Genomic DNA, 27419 nt, shown 5'->3' on the forward strand with positions numbered 1-27419 from the left:
GGCCATATATTTAAATTCACATGCAGAAAATAGAAGGGTTGGTAATTCATGTTATAAGGACCCCTTTATGACATGACTTATAGTCGTGATATGAAACTCAAGCTTGAGACCCTAGAAATGAAACAGTAGACTCTCATCCCAGCAAGTAGTGAATTGTTCCCTGAGGTTTTTAAATCTGCATTGGCAGATATTTGTATTTTTGTATCAATCTTGCCATTCGCACTCGTTAGTGTCAAAAGGTAATAATTTTCAGGATGCAAAGCTGTTTTGACACTCAAATGCAAATTAGATAGCTTTCCTTCAGAAAATTATTTTAGGATACAGATTATGAGTAAAAATATTTGCATATTTCACACCACCCTGTTATTCACCCATTATTAACTTTTCAAAGGCCAATACAACAATTTCCAAACATATCTGAGTTTGCAATGCCGATAGCAAAATACTGCAGAAGCTCGCTAATCTGAAATAAAACAGAAAATGCTGGAAATATTCAACAGGTCAGGAAGTGTCTGCAGAGAGAGAAACAGTTAACATTTCAGGTTAATAATCCCGTCAGTCAGAACTGTCCCTCTTTCTGCTTGTTTGTAATCTTATTCTTACTTTTCCTTTCTCTTTTTCTCTCTCGCGATCAACTTTCATTCTCTCTTTCATTCTGTTCAGCTCTTATTTGACTCTATATTTTTATCCATCATTCATTTTTTTTTTCTATATTTTTTTCCCTTGGTTAAGGAAATAAACCAGTGGGCACAACTTCCACAAAGTTACAGATGTGACCTGGACAACAATGCACCATAATAAAGTCATATTATTAATGCAAATATAGTGCAATTTGCAAGGTGAGATTAAAAAATAAAGGTTTGTTTACATTGATCAAAGCGAAATGTGCTACTGGAACAGATAACCACAGAGCTCAGTGCCAGAGGCTTAGCCCCAAGGACATGAATGCAGTGCTGCACAATGCTTAATGACCTCACATAAGTGGTGAAGTGGTCAATCGTCCTGGTCCAAAGTCATCACCTGCAACCTCTGCAGCAGAACTCATATACAATCTTGTCCTCTGGTAAGCTGGAACCTCCGCTATCTTTTCCCCCCTGCCCTGGCTGCAGCATGCGTTCCTGGCACCTTCAAATGCCTTATCCTACCAACTACAACACTCGCCTCAACCTCTGCTCTATTCATCACACCCCCATCACCCACCTAGCAACAATCTCAATCAATCAGGACTAAAACCTAACATTCATATGCTTCACCTCACCCTCATGCACTTAGTACTGCCAGCCATACACATTTAGCATGACTGCAACCTCAGGCTCATACTTCACAGGTTGGATACATGCCAGTTACTCACCCATGACAGTCATATCATCGAAACAGATTGCACCACACTCACTGGCACAATGCCTTCTCTCTTGTGGGAGAGATGGTGCACAACCGGAAGCAGCAGGAGATCAATGGAGAGACAGAGACACCTGCACGTCCTTACCTCCATGGAGGAGACAATGTTGGCCATAATGGAAGGGCCGTTGCTGAGGTCTTGGTCACCAACAGCACTTAATGCATTGAAGATGATGGTATCTTCATAAACAAGCCTACTTCTCACATCCCATTTCCCCTTCATTCCATAATCTCTTCTAAGGGACAAGTTTCAGGTGGTGTAAGCATGCACTTCTTATTTTCCAATCATGCCTCACCATGACCTTATCCCTTTTTTCTTTCACATACCAAAGAAATGCAACCTAGCTAGGCAGGAGGAACACAAGACGACAGTAATGATTAGGACACAGCACCAGCACTCAATTTCACACTTCCAGCCACCAGCTCAGATGTTAAAACTATATGTATCCTGAAGGATAGCAAACAGGCAGGGTCAGCACGTGATGAGATACCATGCACAAGTGATCTGAAGCTAGGTTAGAGGGAAAGGATAGGGCAGAGCTTGCCAGAGGGTGAGATCGCACGAGAGTTTTGCTGCAGAGGATTCAAATGGGGAACACACAGGGCTACATGTATGTTAAACAGTGGAAGCAGCATGCAATAGGCAGAGCTAAGCGATCCCACAAGCAATGTATCAGATTTAAGCTCTGGAGTCCTGCTACATCCAGTCATGAACGATGGTAAACTATTAAACAACTAACCTGAGGCGGGGCTCCAGAAACATGCCATTCTTAATGATGGTGGAGCCTAGCACATCAATGCAAAAGGCAAGGCCGAAGCATTTGTAACCATCTTCAGCCAGAACGGCCGAATGGATGATCCATCTTGCTCTCCTCCTGAGGTCCTCAGAAAACAGGTGCCAATCTCCAACCAATTCAATTAACTCTGTGTGATATCAAGAAATGGCTGAAGGCATTGAGTACAGCAAAGACCATGGGCACTGACATCACAGCAATTGTACTGGAGACGTGCCCCAGAACTGATCACACTCCTAGCCAAGCTGTTCCAATACAGCTACAGCACTGGCACCTACCTAACAATGTGGAAAATTGTGCAGGTGTGCCCAGTCCACAAACCACTGGACAAATCTAATTTGGTTAATCACAACCCTATTAGTCTATTCTTAATTATCGGCAAAGTTCTGGAAATGTTGTTGGCAGTGCTATCAAGCAGCATTTACGTAGTAATAATGTGTTTACTGAAGTTCAGTTTGAGTTCCACCACAGCCACTTGGCTCCAGACCTCATAATAGCCTTGGTCCAAACATGGACAAAAGAGCAGAATTCAAGAGGTGAGGTGAGTGGTTGCTCTATCGAGGCACCTCATAATCTTCTACACCTCTATCAGATCACCCCTTAGACTCCTCAGTTCCAAGAAAAACAACCCCAGCCTATCCAATCTTTCCTCATAGCTACAATTTTCAAGCCCTAGCAGCATGCTTGTAAATCTCCTCTGTACTCTCCAGGGCAATTATGTCCTTCCTGTAATGTGGCGACCAGGACTGTAACAAAATTCCAGCCTAATCAATGTAATGTGGTCTAATCAATGGTTTATACAGTTCCATCATTACATCCCTGATTTTGCATTCTATACCTCGTCCAAAAAAAGGGAAGCATTCGTTATGTTTTCTTTACCACCTTTTCCACCTGTCCTGCCGCATTCAGGGACCTGTGAACATGCACATCACTTCCTCTACCCCTCCCAATATCCTCCCATTTATTGTGTATTCCCTAGCTTTGTTTGCCCTCCCCAAATGCATTACCTCACACTTCTCTGGAATGAATTCCATCTGCCACTCAACCAAACCATTGGTATCATTCTGGAGACAACAGCTATCTTTTTCACGATCAACTACATGGCCAATTTTTGTGTCATCTGCAAATTTCCCAGTCATGCCACCCACATTCAAGGCCAAATCATTAATATCTGTAGTAAACAGCAAGGGACCCAACACTGAGCCCTGTGGAATACCAATGAAAACCTTTTTCAATCATAAAAACATCCATCAACTATTACCCTTCGTTTCCTGTCGCTGAGCCAATTTTGAATCCAACTCATCATATTCCCTGTATTACATTGGCTTTTACTTTTCTGACCAGTCTGCCATGTGGGACCTTGTCAAATGCCTTACTAAAATCCATATAGACAACATCCACTGCACGCCCCTCATCAATCTTCCTCGTTACTTCCTCAAAAAATTCAATTAAATTAGTAAGACACGACCTTCCCCTTACAAAACCATGTTGACTATCCCTGATTAACTGTTACTGTTCCCAAGTAGCAGTTTATCCTGTTTCTCAGAGTTGATTCTAATAATTGTCCCACCACGGAAGTCAGACTGACTGGCCTATAATTATTTGATCTACCCCTTGCATCCTTTTTAAATAATGGTACAACTTTTACCGACATCCCATCTACCAGCTTAACTGTTCAATTCCCTCCAACACCAGTGCACAATGGCATGACTGTGTACCACCTATAAGATGCACTGCAGCAACTTGCCAAGCCTCCTTTGACAGCAGCTTCTAAACCTGCAACCACTACCAACTAGAAGGACATGGCAGCAGACACATGCAGACACCACCTGCAAGTTCCCCTTCAAGCCACACACCGTCACGATTTGGAACAATATCACCGTTCCTTCATTGTTGCTGAGTCAAAATCCTGGAACTCCCATCCTAACAGCACTACACCAGATGGATTGCAATGGTTTAAGATTGTGGCTCACCACCATCTTCTCATCTGCAATTAGGGATGGACAACAAATGCTGGCCTTGCCAGTGATGCTCACATCCCATGAAAAAGTAAAAAATTCTGATGGGCTATGCTACATAAAAAGATAATTGGTGTAAACAACAAAATGATTATTGCATTGTGAAGCTTGCCAGAAAGCCTGCATGCAATGTAAAAAGGCATGGAGATATCCAGCACCAAGGTGGCTTTGCGCAGCGCTTCAAACCCTTCATTTACTGCATTAAATGATTGGCCAACCACACTTGAGGAACCAACCATGTTGCAGCATCTGATGATCAACATCTCAGCTTTGATAACAGCACAAGCCAACCAACGTCGAGTATTATCAAAGCTCAGAATGTTACTTACATGGCTTGATACTCATGTTCAAAGGAGCTCCCAGGCTGTGCAGCCCAGCAATATGTTTAATAAAGTCATAGGATTGCTGAGGCGCTGTCCCAGAGGAGAACATGCCTGCTGTCCTCTTTCTAAATGACAGAATCCATACTTGCACCCCTGCTACTCTGCCAGTGCTTTTTTTTGTTGCCTGTTAGCCAACCAGCTGAGACTGCTGCTGTCCATGTTGTGATAGTGCTGTCCACTGACAGGCCTTCTGGGCTTGAAGCTGCTCAATGTCTCCAATTCCTCCAAGGCCATCTGCAGTCTCCTCCACTGAAAATTAATAACCTTCCATCAGCCATGCTGCAGCCATTGGGGTAGAACTTCGTAGAAGCACTATGACAGGCAAAGGTTCATGGTTTAATTTTGTGTGCGCCATAGCATAATTTAATTTATAAATTAGGTTTGGAATGTGTACTTTGTGTTGGCTTTTTTTTTTTGCATCGTGGCCCAGATGATGACATCATGGTCAGTGAGAGGGAAGATAAGAAGTGTGGGGCTGATAGTGAATAGGTAATTGGGACTGTGTTACCAGTAACACATTTATATGAGTTCTTCATTTGCAGTCTAGACAGAAAGGGGCTATCTATTTTTTAGCCTCCCATCTTCTAACTCCACCTCATGCTCCTGAGCTTCTCAACTGATAGGCGGTTTCAGGGGCTGTTCCCATGTTGGGAAAGTGTGCAGCATGCAGCATCCCACCATAGATTTTGAGACCCACTCAGCCGAGTACTGCAAAACTCCTCTAGAGTAGTTCAGATGCAAAAATATTGCTTCAGCAAACCAATGGTCTGTTTTATCAGGTATCCTGTGGCAACACGGCTCTCATGGTACTCATGCTGTGAACAGGAGTCACAAGGCATGTCGTGGCAGTTGAAATGCAGCTTGCACAATGGCCTGGTGACATTGACCGCTGCCAGGATGTCTGCATGATGCACTGCCTATGATCATGTACCATTTCACACTGAGGGGGTGGAAGCCTTTTCCATCCTAGTACATGGTAAAGTTGGCATGAGCTGCTGCAAAGCAATTCAGTTGCAGGCAATGTCCTCCTAAACCATTTGGAAGCTTGCAATTCTTGCAAACCCTCATGCTCACTCAGCCTGCTTCTCTCTGGCAAGAGAGAATCAAATGAAGTTATCATTCAATGAATGGAGAATCTCAGTGACATCCCTTATGCAGAAGTTCACCGCAAACTGCAAGATGTTGTTAATATCTCCAGCACAATCCTGGAAGGGAGCACATGCATAAAAGTTCATAGCCAGTTACATTCACAGCCATTGGCAATGCGGTCCATGGTCTGCTCTGGGATTATTATTCTGAAGCAAGCAACAGCAGATTGGTAACACAGGTGCATATATTTTAATTCTTTCATTCACAGGCTGTGGGCATCACTGGCAAGGCCAGCATTTATTGCCAAACCATTATTGCCCTTGTGAAGATGGTGGTGAGTTGCCTTCTTGAATACAACTGAGTGGCTTTCTAGGCCATTTCACAGGGCAGTTAAGAATCAACCACATTACTGAGAGTCTGGAATTACAAATGGGCCTGGCCAGGTAAGGACAGCAGATTTCCTTCCCGAAAGGAAATTAGTGAACCAGATGGGTTTTTATTGACAATCTAGTCGTTTCATGTTCACCATTACCGATACTAGTTTTCATTTCAGATTTATTTAACTACTTGAATTTAAATTTCCCAACTCCCATAGTAGGATCTGAATTCATGTCTCTGACCATTAGTCCAGGCATCTGGATTACTAGTCTAACAATGTAACCACAATGCTACCAATGTTGTTAAAAAAATAAATAAAATGTGCAATCACATGAACAGCTCATCACATACACAAGAGGACTGTAGTTGAGATGAAATAGAGTGAGGAAATTCTAATGACAGCTGGACACGGTATTGCAATGTAGTTTACAAAAAACTACCAGAACTATCATAGCTAATGGTGACATCCAAGGAATAGATAGCCATTATATGGCTCTACAGAAATAATTCTAAGATTTAATCTTCAGAAGGAATTAAAGGAATATATTTGATGTCATTCCCTATTATATGGGTAGAAACAGATATCTGGGATACACTTGCATTACAATTTAATAATGTCTTAATCCAGAACAAAGCAAAGCTTTAATGATTTTTTAAATCATCACCTGATTGGATGCCCTACATTAACTGTCAGTCACCATCAATTGGTGCATTCTCCATGGTAACGACTCTACCACTTGCCAACCAATCAGCACTCTCTTCTCAAACAGTATGAATATGTTGTTTCCCCTGACATGGGTATTTTCTTGTGAATCGTCTTGATGAGTGCAAGATGAAAAGCTTAACAAAAAAAAATCTCTTTTCAGCAATACATAACTTATGTGTTATTTTCAAAATCCTTAACATATATTACAAAAGCAAAATATGGCAGTGCTGGAATTCTGTAATAAAAACAGAAAATTCTGGAAACGTTCACAAGGTCAGGCAGCTTCCCTGGAGAGAGAGAAACAGAGGCTCTGCTGAAAATTGGTAATACTGTTTCTCTCTCCACGGATGCTGCCTGAACTGCTGAGTTTTGTTCTAAGTGGCTAATAATAATATGTGGGTTTGCTCTGATTATTTTTTGTGTGGCATCCTACATATCCCTCATGTGCGATGATGTTTCCCAAAAAGACCAATTTTGTCATTATTATTTTAGAATCCTGGGAACCAAATTGAATACTAGAATATTCTGTGTCCTGTATATGTTACATATAGGATTAGTGGATTACAAAGCAAGAAATCAATCAATGGATGCAGACGGTTCCTCTGCTTACACAAGTGTAATATAAAATATATTAAAACACATATCTTTAACTAAGCATGACACATGCTTTAAAGCATTTATATTAAAAGATTTTAAGCTGTTGTGTTGAGTGAAAGTTGTTTTGCCTGAAATAAAATTCTCGAAGTGTATTAATTTTTGAGCAATAATTTAGGTTTGAGGGTTGTTGCATAAGAAAGTAGTTCTAATTCTCACAGCTCAAAATGCAATTCCAGTTATCAACTGTATAAATATGGTCCTATAGTTAATAGAACAATATAAATATACTATGTCATCCAACAAAGCAATAATTGACATGAAGTTTCTATATGCTGAATATCCCATGAATGTTTAACAGCACAAATGTTACCAGAAAACAAAAAATGAAACAGTGCATTAGTTACTAACAAATTCTAAATTCGGTATTGTAATTACTGCCTATGTGATGAAAGACTGCCCAAACCACTGTCCCATTGGTTATGACATATATCTTGACTTTTAAGTGTATATACACCAATGTTGGAAACAAATGATGATGTCAGGTCTGCCTACTGGACAATTATAGACAAAGCAATTCCAATTCATTTCCTATTTTCCTATGACTCTGGGGGTATTGCTGAAGATTATTTTGTACATTCCTGATGCAAAAAATAACAGGCAGAGTTGAATTGTTTGAAATTACTGTACTGCAAAAAAGATAACTGTACTGCTGAAAGTGTGCACAACAGATCTCATCAAATATGAGAAAAATGTAGCTATTTTATAATTGTTGCGCAGTCATTAGAGATGTTCAGTAAAATCTCATAATATTACTTTGGCAGGACAAGTGTGATGTTGCAGCTGTGGAATGTTTGACGTGCTCAAAATCCGTGTGGACGAAAATGAGGTCTGCAAGGTGGATGAGCAGGCTGGCCATGGCACCATGGCACAGGGAGCCATTAGGGTAGAGGAGAGCAAACAGGAATGTCATGGGAGTAGGGAACAGTATAGTCAGAGGGATTGACACTGTTCTCTGCAGCAAAGAGCGAGAGTCCAGGAAGCTGTGTTGCCTGCCTAGTGCCAGGGTTCAGGACATCTGCTCAGGGGCTGGAGAAGTACTTGCAGTGGGAGGGGGAGGATCCAATCGTTGTGGTTCATGTAGGTACAAATGGCATAAGCAGGAAGGTGGTTCTGCATAGTCAGTATGAGAAGCTAGGAACCAAATGAAGAAGCAGAGCCTTAAAGGTAAAAATCTTTGGATTATTGCCTGAGCCATGTGCAATTTGGCATAGGGCAAATAAGATTAGAGAGATGAATGGATGACTCAAAGGCTGGTGTGGGAGAAGTGGGTTCCAGTTCATGGGGCACTGGCACCAGTACAGGAGAAAGTGGGGGCTGTACCGTTGGGGGGGGTCTACACTTGAATCACGCTGGGGTGTGTGTTCTTGTAGATTGCATAACTAGGGAAGTACAGAGGGCTTTAAACTAAACAGGGGTGGGGGGGATGAGAGGTCAAGCTTGGGTAGGTGTGGCAAATCAAGGGATAGATTTAAAGCAGAAGACCATAATAGTAATATGGGAAATGAGAGTCATAGAAAAGCAGGAAGGGACAGAGAGATAAAACCCAAGAATACACCAATAGTCAAGGGCAGATGTTACAAAGATAACAAAAAGACAAAAGTAAAGGCTCTGCATCTGAATGTGCATAACATTCATAACAAAGTAAATTAATTGATCACGACTTTGGAACTCCCTGCCTCCGAAGGCGGGTGTCATTGAATATTTTTAAGGTGGAGATAGATTGATTCTTGTCAGGCAAGGGAATCAAAGGTTATTGGGGGTAGATGGGAACATGGAATTCAAAACACAAACAGATCAGCCATGATTTTATTGAATGATGGAGCAGGCTCAAGGGGGTGAATGGCCTCCTTCTGCTCCTATTTCATATGCTTGCATACTCACAAGAATGTATTGGTGGCCTTTCCCTTATGAACTAGCAGTTAATATAAATTATTTAAATGTAATTAACTTTTATTTTACATAAAGTGTCAAATTATGAAGGAACACATCAACAATATACGGATACATATAAAGGTATCCTTCCAGAGATCGTATTTTAAGTTTGATAACTTGTCCAAAACAAAATGGGCTTAACTATTGCGACACTACTTGTAGTTAAGCAACAATGTTACCAATACAGGATAGGGAAAAAAGCAGCTCCGGTTATATAAGTTAATTCGGTTTGGACCATGTAATAGGGCATACGTGCAGTAATTTCTATCACAGATATCAATGTCATTTGTGCTGCATGCAGTTGTTCTTTAAAGTTAATTATACTCACTCTGTTCAAAAGCTATAAATAGGACCACAGTTGCCATTACAATAAAAAGGACGGCTAACCTATTGAAATGTCAGTGTTAATAGATTTTTGTAACACCTGTCAAAATGCAATAGGATTTATCCCCAACACGCTCTTTCATTTCATATCTCAAATAACAGAATTCACATGTTTAATCTTGTGAAGCAGCTTAACAGCATTTTGTTTCGACTGCTACATTTGAAATAGAATGTGCTAAGTAACCCTACTGCTATGGCTTCTGAAACAGACAAAAATGATCAAATACGGTTGCTACATTAGAGATTCAGATTGGGGAAGAGAAACAGCATGGAGCATTGAAGCATGGATTTTGGATCAGTGATTTCGCATCACTTCACATTTTATGTATTTTTAGATAAATAATAATGATGCCACATTTAGTGTTGCAAACTACATTTAAATGAATTAATTACAAGGGCTTAACATTGAACCTTGAATCTAGGTAACAACAGCTTCCATTTATATAATGCCTTTACTGCAGAAAAAAATCAAGAAATTTCAGATGAGTAGGGAAATATGAGGACCGAGAAAAACCAAAAGATATTCATTCAGATTTTCCAGTCAGTGACAAACCAAGGCATACGCTGCTGACTGCAATTTAAACTGCGGCCTTTCCTTTTTATGCTGTAGCTTTAGGGGTTTGCTGTCCCCAGCTGCAGGATGCAGCCATCGGTGAAGAGAGCCACGACAGGTATTAGCGAAGTGCAGAAGCACCAAGGCCACAAACCTTTGACGTCAGCAGTGGAAAGAAAGTTCCTCAAGGTCCAGCAGACTGCAGTATTGTGCTAAGTGTTTTTTTTTAAAGTTCTTAGCATTTTAAAAACTATTTTTAACCTTTCAAAGGCTTTTAACTGCTTTTTTGAGTTTGTATAACCTTTAATGTAATGTAAGCAAACATGGAAAAGTCTTGAAGTGAATTAAAATAATACTTAAAATGAAATAAATAGGAAAGTACATTTTACAATATTCTAAGTGTAGCCTGGTAAAATAAGTACCAATTTTTTTTTAAGTCTTTCAGTTGCTTTTATATGTTTTTAGTTTCAGACAACAGCTGATAATAGGTTTTGTGTGTTCAAAATATACATAGAGAATAATAGGCTCTTGGAATCATTCCAGTTTTTACATGAGTTTAGACTACTGCTTTGAGTTTGGAAAGCTGTTGATATTAGGACTTGTGGATCCAAAATGTTTATACAGAGGAGGATGGGTGGGGTGGGAGGTGGATGTGGTGTGAGGTGTGGGTGAGGGGTGATTAAAAGTTCATGCCATTCTGGTGTAAATTTATGGGCAAGTTCGGGGCATCTAGCCCAAATCTCCAACAGCAGGGTCAATTCCGTGGAGAATCGGAAGTATCCGCAGAGCTAATGGGACAGCATGTCTCTGCCCAATGGAGGTTTAAAGAATGCACAAAAGTACTACGCACGTGCGCGCATTGGGACTTGCTCTGGGTCCTGACGCTTAATAGTGGCAAATGTCTCAACATTTACCGCTACTCTGATCGGAAGATCTGGGCAAAAAGGAAGGCAGACCAAAAGCATGACCCAAAGAAGAGAGTTTTAAGGAGAGGATGTGATTAGGTAATGCTTAGGCTAGAATCAGCTGGAGACACAACTGTCAATCATGGGGTGAAGGGATGAGGAAAACAACAAGGTGTGAGTGTCAGAGGGATGCAGTTCTGGGAGTTGTAAGGCTGAAAGAGATAATAGGGATGCACAAGGCCGTGAAGGGATTTAATCATGAAGATGAGAGTTTTAAATTGCAGACATTGGGTGACCAGGAGCAAATTGTACATTAGGAAAGACAGGAATGATGGGTCAGTGGGACTTAGCATAAGATTGGATACAGGCAATGGAACTAAGGTGAAACTAATGGAATACAGTAAAAATTACGCATGTGGAAGATGGGAGACCAGCAAAGAGTCAAATATGGAAGTGATAAAGACATAGATAGAAGTTTCAGCAGCCAAGAAGCGGAGAAAAGGAAAAGGCAGACAGTAACAGAAGTGGAAACAGGTAGCCTTTCTGATAAAAGAACATGGGCACAAATAGGATGCTGAGATTATCAACAGTGTGCTTCAACCTATGACAGTGGTGGGAGAGGAAAATGGAATTCATAGCAAAGATACAGGGCTTAAGGTGGGGTGAAAGACAATGGCGTAAGTCTTCCCACTGCTTAGCAGCAGTAAATTACAACTAAATTGCAAAATGCTAATTTTAAGGGGATGAGAATAGAATTAGGGAAAATTAACTGGAAAAATGTACTGACAAAGAATTAGAACACCATTGGGAAACATTTAAAACAGTGATTAAGAACATTCTGGAGAAACAAAAAACAAGTTAGCCAGTAAATGACACACCATGGATCAGTAAAAATGAAAAGGGCAATATTGAAGCTTAAGAAAAGACATAACCAAGTACATAGACAATGAGGGGATTATTGAAAAAATGACAGGGAGATTTGACTATGAGGAAAGATATATAGGCTGGAATTATTTTTTTTGGAACGCAGGATGTTGAGAGGAGATTTAATTGCGATGTATAAAATCATGAGGGGGCTCGATTGAGTAAATAGGAAGGACATCTTTCAGTTAGAGAGGTCGATAACCAGGGGGTTTAAGGATGAAGTAATTGGTAGAAGGATTAGAGGCAACTAAGGACAATTTTTTTCACCGAGTGGGTGGTGGGGGTCTGGAACTCATTGCCCTAAAGGATAGTAGAGGCAGAAATGCTCATCTCATTTTTAAAAAGTACTTGGATATGCACAGGGCTATGAGCCAAGAGCTGGAAAGTAGGATTAGGCTTTTTTTTTTTTATTTGTTCATGGGATGTGGGAATCGCTGGCAAGGCCAGCATTTGTTCCCAATCCCCAACTGCTTGGATAACTCTTTTCCAGCCAGCATAGACATGATGGGCTGAATGGCCTCCTCCTTCTGTGACATTAATTTTCTACAAGCGTAATCATCTTATGTCAAGGGTCCCGATGGCAGTGCGGAAGTGCACGGCACTTCCACTGGGAGGCAGAGTGGCTGGTCGCATGCAATCACACCGCTGCCAGCCAATTAGATATGCAAAGATGAGGGCCCCAGCCAATCATGAAGAAGGGACAAGCAGGATGTCGCCAGCCCTGCCATTGCCTCACAGGGTCAAAGGTCAGGGGAACAGATTTATATGGCATGCAGACAGGCATCCACTCCTTGCCATTCAGCAGCATCAGTCTGGCTGTTTATGAGGAGTTTGTAATCTGTAGATCTGCTGGTACTTACATTTTGGAGGAGAAAAAGAGGTCTTGCAGGGGTCTCATTCTGGCTTGAATCTAGATACAATGAGGGTGACACAGGCTTGTCTGGTGCATTGCTCCATTGCCCTTGCCCTGCCTTCAGCGACCCTTGACCCATCCACCATCACCCTTGACCAATTATCATTCACCCTACATCTTCCCCATAGGTCAGCCGCCCAACACACTGGAACTGCTCTCCCCCCCGCCGTTACCCTCGGCCTGCCATCCGTCATCCTTGAGCATCCCTCTATCACCCATGACCTGCCCTCTGTCGCCCTCGACTCTCAGAATCTCATTACCATTGATCTTCCCTGTGTAACCTTTGATCTCCCAAATCATGTCTGTAGACATTGACCTTCCCTGTGTAGTCCAGCTTTCTCCCTCTCTCCCCTATGAGCCTTTGTAGGACTGCCACCTCCCTTACTCTGCCAAGCTCCTTGCCCCTTTCACAGGTGCCATCTGATCACAATGCACCAAAGCCTGGTTCAACAAAGTTCCCCATACAAGGAATGCAGCTCCAACGTGGTGCAAATCCACCAGGAAGACTACCTCACCTGCTGCATGCCACCTTTAACTAGTCGTGAATCTGAAGGCAACTGTTTCTCGTCTGCTCCATACTTAATTCTATAGGTACAATTTAGCCTGGTGAAGTTACATTTTAATGAGTATGCATGACATGCTAATCTATTAAAAAGAGATTCCCGCTGCTTGACATCAGGAAGCATGATCTGTCCTCAGTCTGCTGCCCACTTAACATCCAACTTTCATCCCACTGTCAGGAAGCTGACAGTTGCCTCTTACTCAATTATGTTCCCCTGCCTGCTTTGTTTCCTGCTCGTGCGTGCTTCACAAAATTCTGTCCTATGTTCCTGAGTAAAAATAGGTCAAAAGAATTTGAAGATATTTAAGACAGAAAAGAGATGAGAATTGATAAACTAATCAAACTTAGAGAAGATAAAATCTCTCGTCCAGATGAATTGCATCCATGCATATTATAAGACTTTATGGAAGAAATAGTATAAAAAGGGGCACTGTGCCACAGGACTGGTGGACAGCTAATGTAATATGGACTCATGACTAAAGCCATAGGTGACAGTGGCAGAACGTTAGGAAGCTGGCTATAAAACAAAACAGGATGTAAGGTTAAAGTATTTCCGTAGATCGGCAAATGATGGGAAGTGTTGTTCCATAAGGTTTGGTGTTAGGACCAATGTTGTTCACTAGCAAATTTATGTAAATGATTTACTAGAATGAATGGAAGAGCAGAACTGCAAACAAGATAATGGTGAGAACAGAGTTACAGGATATCAATACAGCCCAGGACTTTGGAAAATAAAAGAAAGACTGGAAATTGAGTTGCAATTGAAAATGATAAAGCGATGCAACATAGTTTTTTTTAATGCAGTGCAGTAGTAGAGGTGAAAATAACATTTTTAAAAACATACAGGCTGAGGGGGGTAGAGATAGATTGATGATTTCATATCTGATGCTAGGATGGAGGTAAATGAAACAGCCTGTGCTGGAGAAGAGGTATTTGAAGTTGTTCCTGTTCTCCAAGAGAATCTCAGAAAAGAATTACTGGGAGTGGAGAAAAATGTCATGCCAAAGATCAAAATGGCAGTGAAGAGTTAATGCATCTCAGATCTGATTGGCTGCTGCAAGAACAACTAAGAGGGCATGTTTGACTAATCACATCCCAGATTTAGTGGTGATGTGGTAATATGGGAAAATTTAGTTTTCAAAATGGATGAATGGTCATTTGCTAACTAATTTTTTTCATAGATAGATTGGCAAGAGCAAAAAGCCATTCATGGATACCCATCATTCTTTAAGTTCCTGACTGCACTTCATAGTGCTCTCACTTAATTATTTAAAATTTCTAACAGCTCAGTATATACAATACACAACCTACTTAGTTGTGTTATTTAAAGAAACCAATGCATCTGTATTACTATTTATTTTTGGCACTAAGAAAGGATATGATCTTCCAGTTGATGTTTAATTTATTGTTGATTTCAACAGCCTGAGCATGACTCCTTTCCTCTTCAATCTCCTTTAGGTTTTCTGTACATAACATTTTGCATATTTTGCTTGATGCTGGAAGAGTTTCAAAGTTGAACTTGTCAACTTGTATGGCCATCCTGCAAGGTAAAATAAATAAAACTCACTTAGAATACAACAGCAACATCAACATTTGGAAGACTTGATTGCATGCAGATCTATAACCTTGGGTCTCGAAGCCCTGCATATACATTTCTCAACCTATTAAGCTAGACCACCAGGTGGGTGCTGAATGTTCCAATGTTTACACTCAGCATACATCTTACTCCTGAATCATGATCATAAATTGATCTATCTCGGCTAATTCAGAAGAAACGTCAAAAACTGAAGAATACGTTTAAAAAAACATTACACAGCTCCCAAAAGGCTGACAGTTTGTCTTGAATACAAGCCTAGGCACGTGAAGATAAAAACATCAAAAATTAGGTATGTCACAAACTTGTCATAACTTAGAAATGAGATATACCCAATATTCCATCAGTGTTACTGCAAGGGAAAAAGCTAAGTATACAAGGGGTTTAATTTTAAAGGGTGATGGGGCATGTGCCCTTGAGAAAATTTGGTGACATTTTTGTGGTACATTTTCTGGCATTTTGCGGCCTACTCCAAATCTAACTTTTATGCCAAAAGTAAATTCTTCAAGAAAGGTTACTCTTTTTAAAATATGAAATTGGAGCAGTTGTATCCAACTTCAATATAATTCCTCAGACTGAAAATTTAACTGCAGAAACAGTGCTATTTTGTGAACAGAAAGCATCTGCACTGCACACGTACAACAATTTCAACTGGCAGCACATTTTACATTGATGAGACAAACAGACGGAACTACTGCATTTATCCCTATCCCTGGTCTCAAGACAGACCAGAAGTAACAGGAGGATTCCCATTTTGGAGAGTCCTGTGTTACAATCTCCATAGAGACCGATAACTTTTAAAAAAAATTCCCAGTGACTGATGCATAGAAATTACAAAACAAGATTTCAAGTTTTAAGACTTTTACCGTAACAAACCAAAAGCAGCATTGACTAAACATTAATAAGTAGAAAACTAGTACCCTAAATTACAGAATAGATAACCCTTACTAATGTTCTAATGCAACCAATAACTCCTACATGCCAGATATATATACTTTCCAACACGCTCTCCAAAGGATTACAGTCTTTAAAGAACACAGTCCACAGTCATTCCCAGTTTCCAGTGGGATCATGTCTCCCCATTTTGCCAAGTCATAACCTTGAGTGACCACTGAAAGATGCTTCCCTCAGTTTAAGAAATTCCTGAAATGGCTACCAGCAGTAAAGCACACTCGAGCAATTTCTCCTCCTGGCCTTGCCAGGACAAATCTTCCAGAGACTTGAGTGCCACGGGATGCGTCTCTTCGACCAGAGACCGTCTTCCCTCCTACATTCTGTCTTGTAGCTCACAGAAAGGCAGCACACTCTTCTCTGCTGGCCACACTAGCTGCGGTCTTATATCTCTTTAAGAGATGTCTCTCTCTTTCTGTCGGAAAAAACTAGGAGACCAAAAGTATGTCCACAGTTAGCCCAGCTGCTCTTGCCTTTGTTTCAGGTGTGAATATTCTGCACTTTTCTCTTGGTGAGTGTCACCCTGGGCCCCTCTGTCCCCATCCAGGCATGTGCTCGGGCTGAATTCAGAACAGATCACATGATTCTATTCCCTACTCTATTTAACCTTGAATTAAAAAGACAGTCCCAAAACAATCTTCTTACAAAACCTCGCATCCATAGCACCCCATCTAATTATTTTGAATAATCTTTTAAGTAGCTGCCTCTGGCAATTCTCCCCTTTCCACTATCCCACTGGGTCAAACTTCCTCGAAAGTTTCCCCATGCCCTATGCCTGAATTCACATTGATCTCTAGTTTCTCTCCTATCTTCCTCCATTCTCTCTTTGAGCTCATCTTGTCCATGAGACCTACCTCCTGCTTCCCAACCTTATTCCCACTAAACCGCTGACCACACCACTTCTCCACCTGGTTCTCTGGTTAAATTGTTATTTTAGCCTCAGGAGGGACAAGGGTGAGCTAATATCATTGGAAATCAACATTAAAATCGTATTCTGATCAAAGGTCACACATGATATATTAACCTTTCATTTTCTTTATTAGTTCTTGACCAAACTCTGTGCAATTAAAACATATTCTGGTTTTAAATATGAAATCACCCAAGACTATAAATGTTCGTGATAGCAGATGACAAATACTTAACACATTTTGTAGCACTTCTCTGCTACTTTACATAAATTAATCCACTTGAAATAAGCAGGTTAGCATTTCTGTTAAAATGAGAGAGAAATGTCATGCAACCTCAATAAACGTTCTACTACTATCACTGTCAATTATTATTCAGTTCCTTCACTGTTGCTGGGTCAAAATCTTGGAACTCCCTTCCTAACAGCACTGTGGGTGCACCTACACCACTTGGACTGCAGCTGTTCAAGAAGGCAGCTCACCACCACCTTCTCAAGGGCAACTAAGGATGGGCAATAAATGCTGGCCCAGCCAGTGAAGCCCACATCCAGTGAATGATTAAAAAAGAATCTATATTGCTCTTTAATGCTGTCAAAAAGGTGTGCTTTCTTATATTGAATATAAAAAATATAATAAACTCTAGTCATTTAAAAGAACAAAAATTTGCAAAATGCGGTTCCTAACACAATGAGCTGAATATTCTGCTCTTTGGCAATCCTCACTGATAGCATCTGGTCTGGGATACTGTACTTTTATTGATTACAATGTTCGCTTTTACATTTCCCAGCTGATGTTGACAATTCTAAATTGGAACGTGTGGATGTTTTCCCCCATTACTACACAGTAAGAAAGGGATCTCCACTAGTGTGCAAATAAACTGAAAATAGCTTTCAAATTTACAGAGCTGAATTGGGAAACACACATTCAAAAAAAAGGTTCACATCATACATCACAACAGGACATTGCAGGAAAATGCTGGACATAGGCATCTCAATAGAAGTTTTCTTAGTTGAATAAGTTCCATGACCATTCAATTCCCAACCCCTACTGAGTTTCCAAAAACGCATTCACAGGAATATCTGAATAATATCAGTTAATGCACAGATACCAAGTTACAACCATAGAAATAGTTCTAACAGTGAAGAAAACAGACTTCATATTGAGTAAAAATTGAGCGTTTCTCACAATGATCCTTTGAGTAAAATTAAATTTAATCAAAAAAAATTACTGCTACATAGATGTCTTAGCTTGCTAACAGGCTAACTATGATTCTCAAAACCCATGTTCATCTTAAAACATCTGCTTCTGTTCGTGTGCCTCCACAAGAAAAAGCAATAGAAAATAAAAACAAATGTTGGAAATACTTAACATATCAGGCAACAACTGTGGAAAGAATAACAGAGATGTTTCAGTTTAATGACCTTTCATAAGAACTGGAAAAGCAACATCCAATGTTTCCAATAGCCTTCCTTCTGACTGGATCTGACAGTTTCTAGTTCAATTGGTTGGACTGCTCAACTCCCACCCGGTAAGAAAAAGATGATTTTTCTTCTGAACAGTTAGAAGCATAGATTGAAACATTAAATGTCAGTTAAAAAGCTGATGGCTGAAAGCTATGAATCTATGCTTGCTAAATGTGATAATTTAATTCAATTAATACAACTCCTGTTTATGGTACCTGGTTATCTGAAGCACAGAGATCATTCTGGACTTCTCCACTTCATTCAACAGGTGAGATATGGCCAATTCTCCTAAGTTTGGCACTGTAATGGGAGTAAAATGCCTGCCTTTACTGATTTTCCAGAAATATCGCTATAAGTTCAGAGTGCAATTAGACACATGATACCCCTGTTACATGAGCACTTCAGCATAACCAAACCGTATCAAACACAGCCACCTCACTCATGTTGGTTGAAGCACATTACCTTGTGATTGAAAACAGCACGAGAGGAGAAGTGATTGGGAGATTGAAAATAAAAGGAGGGGAAGCTGAAGAGGAGCGGCCAGTGTGCGAGTGGCCTAGTGAAGGAGTGGAGCTTTAAGGCTTTGGCTCGAGAGGCTTCGGCGAGCAGAGGCTGAGGACGAGCTTGCTCCCAGTGAGGTAAGGCCGGGTAAGTTCCTTTAATTAAATTAGGAGTAGGTAATGGAGGCAGTAGTTAGGGCAGTCGAGTGCTCCGAATGTAGCATGTGGGAAGTCTGGGACAGCACAATTGTCTCTGATGACTACACCTGCAAAAGATGCATCCAGCTACAGCTCCTGACAAACCGAGTTAGGGAACTGGAGCTGGAGCTGGATGACCTTCGGATCATACGGGAGGCAGAGGCAGTAATAGACAGGAGTTTCAGGGAGACGGTCACCATTAAAAGTGAGGAGGCAGGTAGCTGGGTGACTGTCAGGAGAGGGAAGGGGAATAGACAGAAAGAGCAGAGCACCCGTGGCCATTCCCATCAACAATAGGTATACCGCTTTGGATACTGTTGGTGGGGACGACCTACCAGGGACAAGTTGTAGTGGTCGCGTCTCTGGCACCGAGACTGGACCCTCAGCTCAGAAAGGAAGGAGGGAAAAGAGGAGAGCAGTAGTGATAGGGGATTCGATAGTTAGGGGGACAGATAAGAGGTTCTGTGGGAGAGATCGAGAATCCCGGATGGTCTGTTGCCTCCCTGGTGCCAGGGTCTGCGATATCTCGGATCGAGTTCTCAGTATTCTCAGGAGGGAGGGTGAGCAGCCAGATGTCGTGGTCCATGTAGGGACCAATGACGTGGATAGGAAGGAGGAGGAGGTCCTTCAAAGAGAGTTTAGGGAGTTAGGTGCAAAGTTGAAGGACAGGACCTCCAGGGTTGCGATCTCAGGAGTGCTACCCGTGCCACGTGCTAGTGAGGCTAGAAATAGGAAGATAATGCAGCTAAATACGTGGCTAAGGAGATGGTGCAGGAGGGAGGGCTTCATGTTTCTGGACAATTGGGCTCTGTTCCAGGGAAGGTGGGACGTGATCCGACGGGACGGTTTGCACCTGAACTGGAGGGGGACTAACATCCTTGCGGGTAGGTTTGCTAGTGCTGCTCCAGGGGGTTTAAACTAGATTTGCAGAGGGAGGGGAACCAGAGTGTTAGAGCAGATAGTGAGGTGGAGGAGGATAAAGGTCAAGCGAGGAATGCATGTATAGACAGAAATCAAAGGTTTGTACGTGATAGAAATGTTCTCAGGTGCATCTATTTCAATGCAAGGAGTATTGTCGGAAAGGCAGATGAGCTTAGGGTGTGGATTGGCACGTGGGATTACGACATTATTGCTATTAGTGAGACTTGGTTGCAGGAGGGGCAGGACTGGCAGCTCAATGTTCCGGGGTTCCGTTGTTTCAGACGTGATAGAGGGGGAGGGATGAAAGGGGGAGGAGTGGCATTACTAGTCAGGGAAAATATCACAGCTGTGCGTAGACAGGACAACACAGAGGGCTCGTCTACAGAGGCCATATGGGTGGAGCTGAGGAACGGGAAAGGTGTCACCACACCAATAGGGTTGTGTTATAGACCCCCCAATAGTCAAAGAGAATTGGAGGAGCAAATCTGTAGAGAGATAGCAGACCGATGTAAGAAATAGAAAGTTGTGATAGTAGGAGATTTTAACTTTCCACATATTGACTGGGACTCCCATACTGTAAAAGGGCTGGATGGCTTGGAGTTTGTCAAATATATTCAGGAAAGTTTTCTAAATCAATATATAGAGGTACCAACGAGCGAGGATGCAATACTTGATCTCCTATTAAGGAACCAGACAGGTCAGGTGACAGAAGTATGTGTAGGCGAACATTTTGGGTCCAGTGACCACAATGTCATTAGTTTTAAGTTGATTATGGATAAGGATAGGTCTGGTCCTCGAGTTGAGATTCTAAATTGGAGAAAGGCCAATTTTGTGGAAATGAGAAAGGATCTAAGAGTGGATTGGGATAAATTGTTTTCTGGCAAGGATGTGTTCAGTAAGTGGAAGGCGAAATTTTGAGAGCGCAGAGTTTGCATGTTCCTGTTGGGATTAAAGGCAAAGTTAACAGGCAAGGGGAACCTTGGTTTTCAAGGGATATTGGAGATCTGGTTAAGAAGAAGAGAGAGGTGTGTAGCAGGTATAGGCAACAAGGAGCAAATTAGGTAGAGTATAGAAAATGTAAGAAAATACTAAAGAAGGAAATCAGGAAGGCAAAAAGACGACATGAGGTTGCTTTGGCAGATAATGTGAAGGTAAACCCGAAGGGTTTCTACAAGTATATTAAGAGTAAAAGGATAGTAAGGGACACAATTGGTCCCCTTGAAGATCAGAGTGGTCGTCTATGTGTGGAGCCTCAGGAAATGGGGGAGATCTTAAACAGTTTTTTTGCATCAGTATTTACTCAGGAAACTGGCATAGTGTATAAGGAAGGAAGGGAAACAAGCAGTAGTGTCATGGAGCACATAGAGATTAAAGAGGAGGAGGTGCTTGCTGCCTTACAGCGAATAAAGGTAGATAAATCCCCCGGGCCTGGCATGATATTCCCTCGGACCTTGAGAGACACTAGTGTAGAAATTGCAGGGGCCCTGGCAGAAATATTTAAAATGTCTTTAGCCATGGGTGAGGTGCCGGAGGATTGGAGGGTAGCTCATGTTGTTCTGTTGTTTAAAAAAGGCTCCAAAAGTAAACCAGGTAATTACAGGCCAGTAAGCTTGACGTCAGTAGTAGGTAAATTATTGGAAGGTGTTCTGAGAGATTAGATATACAATTATTTGGACAGCCAAGGGCTGATTAAGGATAGTCAGCATGGCTTTGTGCGTGGTAGGTCGTGTTTAACGAACCTTGTAGAGTTTTTCAAGGAGGTTGCCAAGAAAGTAGATGAAGGAAAGGCTGTGGATGTTGTCTACATGGACTTTAGTAAGGCCTTTGACAAGGTCCCACATGAGAGGTTAGTTCAGAAGGTTCAGACACTTGGTATCCATGGAGAGGTTGTAAACTGGATTCGAAATTGGCTGTGTGGGAGAAGACAGAGAGTGGTAGTGGATGATTGCTTCTCAGACTGGAGGCCTGTGACTAGTGGTGTGCCTCAGGGATCTGTGCTGGGACGATTGTTGTTTGTTGTCTATATCAATGATCTGGATGATAATGTGGTAAATTGGATCAGCAAGTTTGCTGATGACACTAAGCTTGAAGGCATTGTGGACAGTGAGGAAAGCTTTCAAAGCTTGCAGAGGGATCTGGACCAACTGGAAAAATGGGCCAGAAAATGGCAGATGGAAATTAATGCAGAAAAGTGTGAGGTGTTGCATTTTGGAAGGACAAACCAAGGTAGGACATACACAGTAAATGGTAGGGCACTGAGGAGCGCAGAGGAACAAAGGGATCTGGGAGTTCAGATACATAATTCCCTGAAAGTGGTGTCACAGATAGACAGGGTTGTAAAGAAAGCTTTTGGCATACTGGCCTTCATAAATCAAAATATTGAGTATAGGAGTTGGGATGTTATGGTGAGGCCAACTTTGGAGTATTGTGTGCAGTTCTGGTCACCTAACTACAGGAAGGATATCAATAAGATTGAAAGAGTGCAGAGAAGATTTACTAGGATGTTGCCGGGTCTTCAGGAGTTGAGTTACAGGGAAAGATTAAACAGGTTAGGACTTTATTCCTTGGAGCGTAGAAGAATGAGGGGAGATTTGATAGAAGTTTACAAAATTATGAGGGGTATAGACAGAGTAAATGCGAGTAGGCTCTTTCCACTTAGATTAGGAGAGACAAACACGAGAGGACATGGCTTTAGGGTGAAAGAGGAAAGGTTTAGGGGGAACATTAGGGGGAACTTCTTCACTCAGAGTGGTGGGAGTGTGGAACGAGCTGCCATCTGACGTGGTAAATGCGGGCTCACTCTTAAGTTTTAAGAATAAATTGGATAGATACATGGATGGGAGAGGTCTGGAGGGTTATGGACTGGGTGCAGGTCAATGGGACTAGTGGAATAATATTTCGGCACAGACTAGAAGGGCAGAATGGCCTGTTTTTCTGTGCTGTAGTGTTCTATGGTTCTATGATGAGTGGTTTGGTGGTCCTTTCAGTGCACTTCTATAAGCATCTTTGGATGACTACTTTTTAATGGGAGCACAGATAACTTTGTGGAAATGTTATTAGCTGCAAACTGAATTGAGTACTAAATGCACCAAATCTACCTTAATGGATCTTTACCACTTCCCTAGCTGGTTGGGCCCACACTATGCATATGTATGGGAAGAATTTTCCCCTCATCTCGGGCGGGGTGGGGGGGGGGGGGGGGAAGAGTTGAAGAGCGGGCAGGCGGATGCGCACCGCCATTTTACGAGGGCGGGCCAATTAAGGCCCGCCCAGCGTGACATCATCACGGAAGCGCTATGCGCTCCCTGTGCAGGCGGGGAGGGCAGAGGGGATTCCCTAAACCGAGAGTGCGCTCTTTCACGCATACGCACGAAAGAGCGCACTCATCTCTCTGAGGCAGCACTTAGCCTCAGGGAGGTCAGCTGTACATTTAAAAATCTGAAAAATAGAAAATAAAATCCCTGACATGTCCCCGCATGTGACACTGTCACGAGTTGGGACATGTCCATAACTTTTACATACACTTTAATTACATTTTTTAAAACCTACATGAAACCTTATCCCGCCCGTGGATGAGGTTTCATGCTTTTTCTAATGCCCGCCAGGGCTCCTGGCCTGCCCGACAACCTTAAGGTTGGACGGGTGGGTCCATTAATTAGTTTAATGACTCTGTCAATAGCCTCAATTGGCCACTGACAGGTCGGCGGGCGCACAGCTGATTCTGCTGAGCCCACACCTGCCTAAAAATTTAAATGGGGCATGGTGATGTCGGGAGTTCCGCCCAATGTCACCGTGCATCACTTTACGTGTCGGTGAGCGGGCCCCGCCCCCCAACCAGGAAATCCTGGCCTATGTTACAGAGCCAACTGCCTAGCTATGTCCCTTTGGTGTCAGAGAACGAACACTGAGAAGGCTATCCTTCTCAAGTCTAACAGCCGGGAGTTTTCCTGCATTCGGCAAAGGGGTGTTATAGAACAGAATCTTCTTCGGAGAAAACTAAAATGGCATCAGTGAATTTTCTTTAGAACTTCATTCTTTAGCCAGTTGTCGTATCCATGCTTGTCACTTATTTGCCTGAATACAGATCAAACACAACAAAATAAGAAACAAAACTTATGAACAGCACACATAGTTCTTCTCCTCTCAACAACTGTCTCTACTTAAATCCTCAGATTTTCTGCATTAAGTCTCAGAACTATTAAAGTTCAAAACAGACTCAGTATCCAACATCCTTTTTCAAGGGGTATATAATTCAAAATAACAATAGTGTACTTCAGGGGGAGATGGCAGCATCGTGGTAATGTCACTGGACTAATAATCCAGAGGCTCAGACTAATGTTCCAGGGACATGGATTCAAATCCCAACACAGCAGCTGATGGAATTTAAATTCAATTCATAAAATTTCAGTAATGGTGACCATAAAACTATTAATTGTTGTAAAACCCTATCGGGTTCACTACTGTCCTATAAGGAAGGAAATCTGTCATCCTAACCCAGGCTACATGTGACTCCAAAGCCATTGCAATCTGGTTGACTCATAACTGCCCTCTGAAATGGCTGAGCAAGCCATTCCGTTCAAGGGCAATTAGGGATGGGCAACAAATGCTGGCCTTGACAGTGATGCCCACAGCCCATGAAAGGAAAAAAATGTGCTCCTTTCACTCTGCCAAATAATACTTGTGACCAAAACAACCATTAAGAAACCAAAACTACAATTTACTTCAAAGATCTTTACCTTCATAACACACAATATTATCAGAAAGAACAAGTCTTATTAATTATTAAACAGACTACCTTCCTTTAATGTGAAGTACCATTTTGTTTTTCAAACCTGATTATTCACAGAGTATTCTAGGGAGGGTGACTTTCAATATTGTCATCAAAAACAAAGGCATTGAAGCGCTTATGTTCAACAAATTACAGAGAGAACTGAAGTTACAGTTTTTATTCAAATCAGGCTCATTAACTCATGCAAGTATCTAGGTTCTCCAAGATGCTACATCCCATCTGTGAGGCTATCTATGCAGGAGATTAAAAGAAATGTGATTGAATCTTTAGGTAAAGTTACAAAGAAAAACTGCTTCCTCTTCCCTCTGATTTTTTATGGGATCATGCTCCTCTGAGGAGGAAAACAATGAAGAGATTTTTGGGGGGGGTTAGAGGTTGAAGGGTGCTCGTTTGGAACAGGAGGTATTTGATCTGCCATTGAGATAAAATTCCATAAGTTTCAGATTTTCACCCAAATTGTCGAAAGCTGCCCTTCAGAGTACTTTTAAAACCAACCAAAAATTTTTGAACTCCTGTACTAAAGACAACTTTTTGTCCAAAAGTCCACTTCCACCTTCAAATCATCTCAACAGAAACTGTATGTTTGTACTGTAAAAGGATCTTTGCAAACTAGAAGGTTCAGGTAAAAGCTCCCAATTTTCTCTCTTTCAAATGTGTTTCCTCCCTTCTAGCAACTCTGCACCGCGTCCACCCACCCCCCCGACCAAAACAGTAGCTCACACAATACACCTACACCTCACTAAGGATGGCATTACACAAAGCAGTTAGATATACATAGGCATTTAAATGACCAATTAAATATTACTGAAAATATTAAGCTAGATATTTCTAGAAAATAATAGCATGTTAATGATCCACACCATTAATGGGCAAATCAGCCAGAAAGTTCTGGGGATTAAAAGACATATTATGAATTTGAACTTGCTGGTTGATTTATGCTGCTCCATCATTTGCTTTGTGCAGATGGCAACTTGCCTTTCACCTTTTTTTTTAAAAAAACTTGCTGAATTTTAACATCTGAAACTTGCTGAATTTAAATTCACCACAATAATGTTATACTTGGTAATTGAGAGCAGAAGGGCCTTTTTTTAAACATCTACTTAATTGCTAATGCAATGCCAATGGACTTCTTCGGCCCAAAAAGGAAACAATTTAAACTGTCCGATCTAATATATGCATGTAGTCGATTGCTGTTAGAGATTTTGGATGGGATTTTCCACACCCGCCCACCGCTGGGATCGTCCAGTACTGCCACAAGTCAATGGACTTCTGGCTGGGGCGCCGCCTCACCCACGGTGGGTCCCGCCCGCGACAGGACCAGAAAATCCCTGCCTTTATAATTGATTTTACCTTTCCTTTCTGTATTCTTTTCTCAATCATTCAAATCTTTTTTTCTATCTCTTTATTTCTCTTTTTGCCCCAATTTAACTCTAATTCATCAAACCAACTATATCCTCCTTCTGGATTGTTCCTGTTACTTTTTCTAACTTTCTCAATACTTAAATCTCATTGCTTAAAGGAGATACACTGCTGGTTCCATTGTTAATGAAGGTCCCAGATTCCTCATAGCCCTCGATCCAAGTTTTGGCAGAAATTGTTTTCAAGCTGAAGGGTACAAGAAAAAAGATTAACTAATGGTATAACATGATGCCTCACTCCAGCAAGATCCAGCCCATGACCTTTGGATGGCAAAAGCAGTGAGGCTGGGTCATTTAATATATTCAAGGCTGAGTGAAACTGATTTTTGATCAAGGGATTCAAGGATTTTGGCAAATAGGCAGGAAAGTTGGTTTGAGGCCACAAATAGATGAGCCATGATTTTATTGAACAGAGTAGCAGGCTCATTGGGCCAAACGGCCTACTCCCATTCCTATTTCTTCTGATCTTATTTAAAGCTTTAGGACAGAAACTAATAGTGACAATGACTATCTTGGGCTTTTCCTTGGATGCCATACTTAGTCCTCCTTCCTGCTACATAGAAGAAATTATGCAGTCCATCACCTCCCCTACATTGATCGGACAGAGAACAAATGCTGACCAGCACCTGAAAAAAACCAGGGCCTGCATTCGCCCACCCTCCTACCAAGGAGGAATTTATATCATAAATAACTTCATCACCCATACCTACAGTATTCAATCCACCTGCCAGGTAACAACACTGACCTCCTCTCGTCCACCAGCAAGGAGCAACTTGGACTTCTTTCCCAACAGAACTTCCCACATCAAGAAGCAACTGAAACTTCACTGTCCACACTGCCAACAACACACCCCCAATAGTAAGATGGAATTAGCATCTGTCGCCTGCAGCTCCAGCCTCCTGAGAAGAAAATCAGCCATCACTCCCTATCTTTTGTTAATTGCCCTCTACGTAAACATTGGTATTCCTCTCCGTCAATGGCCTACTCTTTCTCCTCTCCATACACAATTGCTCAGAAAAGCAGCCCTGGTTCATTGCACCCCATCCAAGTGAGAACTTAGTGCCATCCAGCCCTGCCCAATCCC

General features: G+C 41.7%; 1 protein-coding gene across 5 annotated transcripts in view; it reads right to left on the bottom strand.

Annotated features, from left to right (window-relative positions):
- Positions 1-27419, bottom strand: part of trappc9 (trafficking protein particle complex subunit 9) — a 971003-nt gene that overhangs the window by 449416 nt on the left and 494168 nt on the right. For all 5 annotated transcript variants that reach the window (XM_078540606.1, XM_078540605.1, XM_078540610.1 and 2 more), the window contains one exon: positions 14977-15136. In XM_078540606.1, coding sequence (XP_078396732.1) covers positions 14977-15136 — 160 coding nt within the window. The remainder of the gene's footprint in view (positions 1-14976; positions 15137-27419) is intronic.

This window comes from Cetorhinus maximus, chromosome 4 (assembly GCF_964194155.1).
Source record: "Cetorhinus maximus chromosome 4, sCetMax3.hap1.1, whole genome shotgun sequence".
In the NCBI taxonomy this organism is placed as follows: Eukaryota; Metazoa; Chordata; class Chondrichthyes; order Lamniformes; family Cetorhinidae; genus Cetorhinus; species Cetorhinus maximus.